General features: G+C 32.7%; 1 protein-coding gene across 1 annotated transcript in view; it reads right to left on the bottom strand.

The window, feature by feature from the left end:
• Positions 1-919: 919 nt before the first annotated feature.
• The window catches only part of LOC110038945 (inositol 2-dehydrogenase/D-chiro-inositol 3-dehydrogenase-like), a gene marked incomplete at its 3' end in the record, with an annotated part of 14973 nt that continues 12466 nt past the window's right edge, over positions 920-3426 (bottom strand). The window contains exon 5 of the mRNA XM_020743878.1: positions 920-1054. Within this exon, the coding sequence (XP_020599537.1) occupies positions 920-1054 (135 nt within the window). The remainder of the gene's footprint in view (positions 1055-3426) is intronic.

The following is a 3426-nucleotide window of genomic DNA, read 5'->3' as shown; positions in this document are numbered from 1 at the left end:
TAAACTAGCAATCTTTCATTAGACAATGGGAGTGGTACAATGAATAGCTAAGGACAAATTTTTTGTTTAGACTCCTACGTAGCTCTCCGTGCGGACTCCAATAATATATCGTCACGTGTGCTACATCGTGAAAGTTATTTCGGGGTTATTGAAGTGGAACTGCGGAGGTTATTTCAGGATTATTGAAAAGAAAATAATATATTCCACTTCAATAACCTCAAAATAACTCTAAAATAACCCTGAAATAATATCTGCGGTTCCACTTAAATAACTCTGAAATAATATCGCGGAGGTTATTTCAGAATTATTTCTGGGTTATTTCGGGGTTATTGAAGAGAAACTCATATATTCCACATCAATAACTTCGAAATAACTCAGAAATAACCCCGGAATAACATCCGCAGTGTTATTTCTAGGTTATTTCGGGTTACTTTAGAAATAACACCGCGAAAGTTATTCCGGGGTTATTTCCGGGTTATTGCGGAGTCCGCGGTTCCACTTTAATATTCTTTTTGGTAGGCCCAATATAGCATACATGACAGTATATTACTGGGAGTTCGCACGTAGAGCTACGTCCGGAGTCCGGACATAAATTTTTTCCAATTGCTAAATATCCTTCTGACTAATAATCTGTTTCTAAGAAACAAATGAAAGGGGCATTTACATACATACCACCCAATTCCAATGTATTTACATATCCAAAGCCTAAACTTTAATTTTTACATTTATATAACCCAAATCTTTAGGATCACATAAAAAATACCACCATTTTAACTTTAACAATGTGGACCTTTCAGCATTGGTAAGGTGGTATGAATATAAAAATTAAAGTTTAGGTGGTGGATATGTAAATAGATAAGAATTGATTAGTATATATGTAGATCTTCCTAAATAAAAATGTTCATAGAAAGCAACTGACCTTCCCAGTATCACCAACAACAGAGATTTCTTGCTCATTTTTACTCCCCTCGGCGAACATACAAAGATCAAGCATGCCACGAGAACCATTATTGAATTCTACAATAACGTATGCATTGTCAATCATATCTGGAACCTGTGCCAATCACTCGCTCTTAAATATTCTGATACCACATGAAAGCTTTCAAGAAATATAACAAAAGCTTTATATTAATTAACTTCAGCTCCTTAAAACAACTTTTAAGACTCCTATAAATATTATTATTAAAATACAATAAAATTTAATATTGAATTATTATTAAGTATATACTTTTAGGGGGTAAAATTTTTAATGTATTATATCATATCAACGAGTATAGTAAAAATATTGGGTTGGCAAGTGCCTCCCCCATTCATCGCCTGGTTGCACCACCAGTTTCATTCAACTTTAACATATCAGCATGTCATATCACCACCATCCATCACAATAACAAGAGTGCCTTCTACACAAAATGATCTGCACACCACCCCACCATTAAAATTACATGATCGTTATTAAAATGAATGCATTATATCTTATATCAAAAAAGAAACGTGTCAAATAACAAAAGAAAAATTATCTATAATGATATATGTCATTGAAATCATTTGCTATGGTGAATGTGATTCTCATGACTAAGATTCTATAAGATTTCTTTATCTTCTTGGGTGAAACTATAAATGCAAAGAAATCTACTCCATAACAAAATGGAAAATAATGCAAGTCAAATTAGCTTGTTGGTTGAAGACTTAGTCTTTCAACTAAGAGGTTATGGATTCAAAGCCTTACATATGGGATGTGTGAGAAGCTCTACTTTTTTGTATGGAGCTGTATACTCTTTTTTTGTTCCTTTAGAATTTCATACCCTATTCTTTATAGTGAAAGTTCACCAAACATGTTAATGCATTCCACAAGTACACTAAAACAACAACGACAACAAACCTTTATCCCACTAAGTCTGGTCGGCTACATGAATCTTTTTTCTCCATTGCATTCTATTGAGTGTCATATTTTCATTTAATTCTAATAAGTTAAGATCATTTTTTATCCAATATGCCCAAGTCTTTTTAGGTCTACCTCTGTCTTTCTTAACATAAGGCGAATCTAAAACATCTACTCTCCTAACCGGATCTTCAGATGCTCGACGTTTAATGTGACTAAACCATCTAAGACGACTCTCTCTAATCTTGTCCACCATTGGAGTTACACCAACCCTATCATGGATATTTTCATTTCGGATTCTGTCTCAAGTGTCAAGCCACTCATCCACCTGAGTTGTCTCATCTCAGCAAAACTTAACTTTGTTTTATGCTTCTCTTTTGAAGGTCAACATTTTGCACCATAGAGCATTGCTTATAAAATTTACCTTTCAATCTAAGCAGTATTTTTCTATCACAAAATAGGCTCAACGCATTCCTCCACTTCAACCAACCAACTTGAATTCTACTAAAAACATCCCTTGTATATTACCATCACTTTGAACAATAGACTCAAGATATCTAAAACATTCACACCTTTTAATAATTTAATCACCCATAGTTACAAATCTGCCACTAAAGCTATTAATACTAAAATTACATTTCATGTATTTAGTTTTAGTTCTACTCAAGTGAATGCCTTTAAACTTCAATTTAGACCTCCATAATTCAAGTTTTTTCTGAACTCTTCTCTAGTCTTATCCACAAGAAGGATATCATCAGCGAAAAACATTCACCAAGGTACATCCTACTATAAATGTCCGCTAAGAGCATACAAAACTAAAGCAAAAAGATATGGATTTAAAGTTGATTTCTGATGTAATCCAACAGAAATAAAAAAATACTTAGTCAATCCTCCTTATGTTCGAACACAAGTAACAACTCTCATATATTTAATGACTTCAATATAAGTCATCAAAGCCTTTAATCTCTAGAACTCTCCAAAAGACTTCTCTTGGAACCTTATTGTAAGCATTTTCTAAATCAATAAAAAAGATATGTAGATCCTCCTTATTTTCTCCGTATTTGTCCATCAATACTTTTAATAAATGTATAGCTTTCATAGTAGATCTGTCCGACATAAAGCCAAACCGATTATGAGTAATTTTTGTATCACATCTTAACTTATGTTTAATTACCATCTCGCATAATTTTAAAGTATGACACGTCAACTTAATTCCTCTATAATTTGCACACACTTACGCGTCCTTTTTATTCTTAAAAAATGGGATCAAAATACTCTTCCTTCACTTCTCAGGCATCTTTTTAGTTTTTAAAATAATATTAAATGGTTTAGTAAGCCAAGAAACTCCCAAATCTCCTAAATATTTCAACACTTCAACTGAGATTTCATCAGGTCAAATTGATTTTCCACCATTGGTTCTTTTTAAGCCTCCTCAACTTCTTTTTTACAAATGCGGCGGCAAAAATGAAACGTTTTATTATTCATCACGATATTAAGATCATTAAGGTCGATCGTATTTTCAAAAACTTCATTAAAAAGTTTATCAA

Source organism: Phalaenopsis equestris, unplaced genomic scaffold (assembly GCF_001263595.1).
Source record: "Phalaenopsis equestris unplaced genomic scaffold, ASM126359v1 Scaffold234454, whole genome shotgun sequence".
Classification (NCBI taxonomy): Eukaryota; Viridiplantae; Streptophyta; class Magnoliopsida; order Asparagales; family Orchidaceae; genus Phalaenopsis; species Phalaenopsis equestris.
The sequence above is the reverse complement of the archived record's forward strand: the minus strand, read 5'-3'. Positions and strand labels throughout refer to the sequence as shown.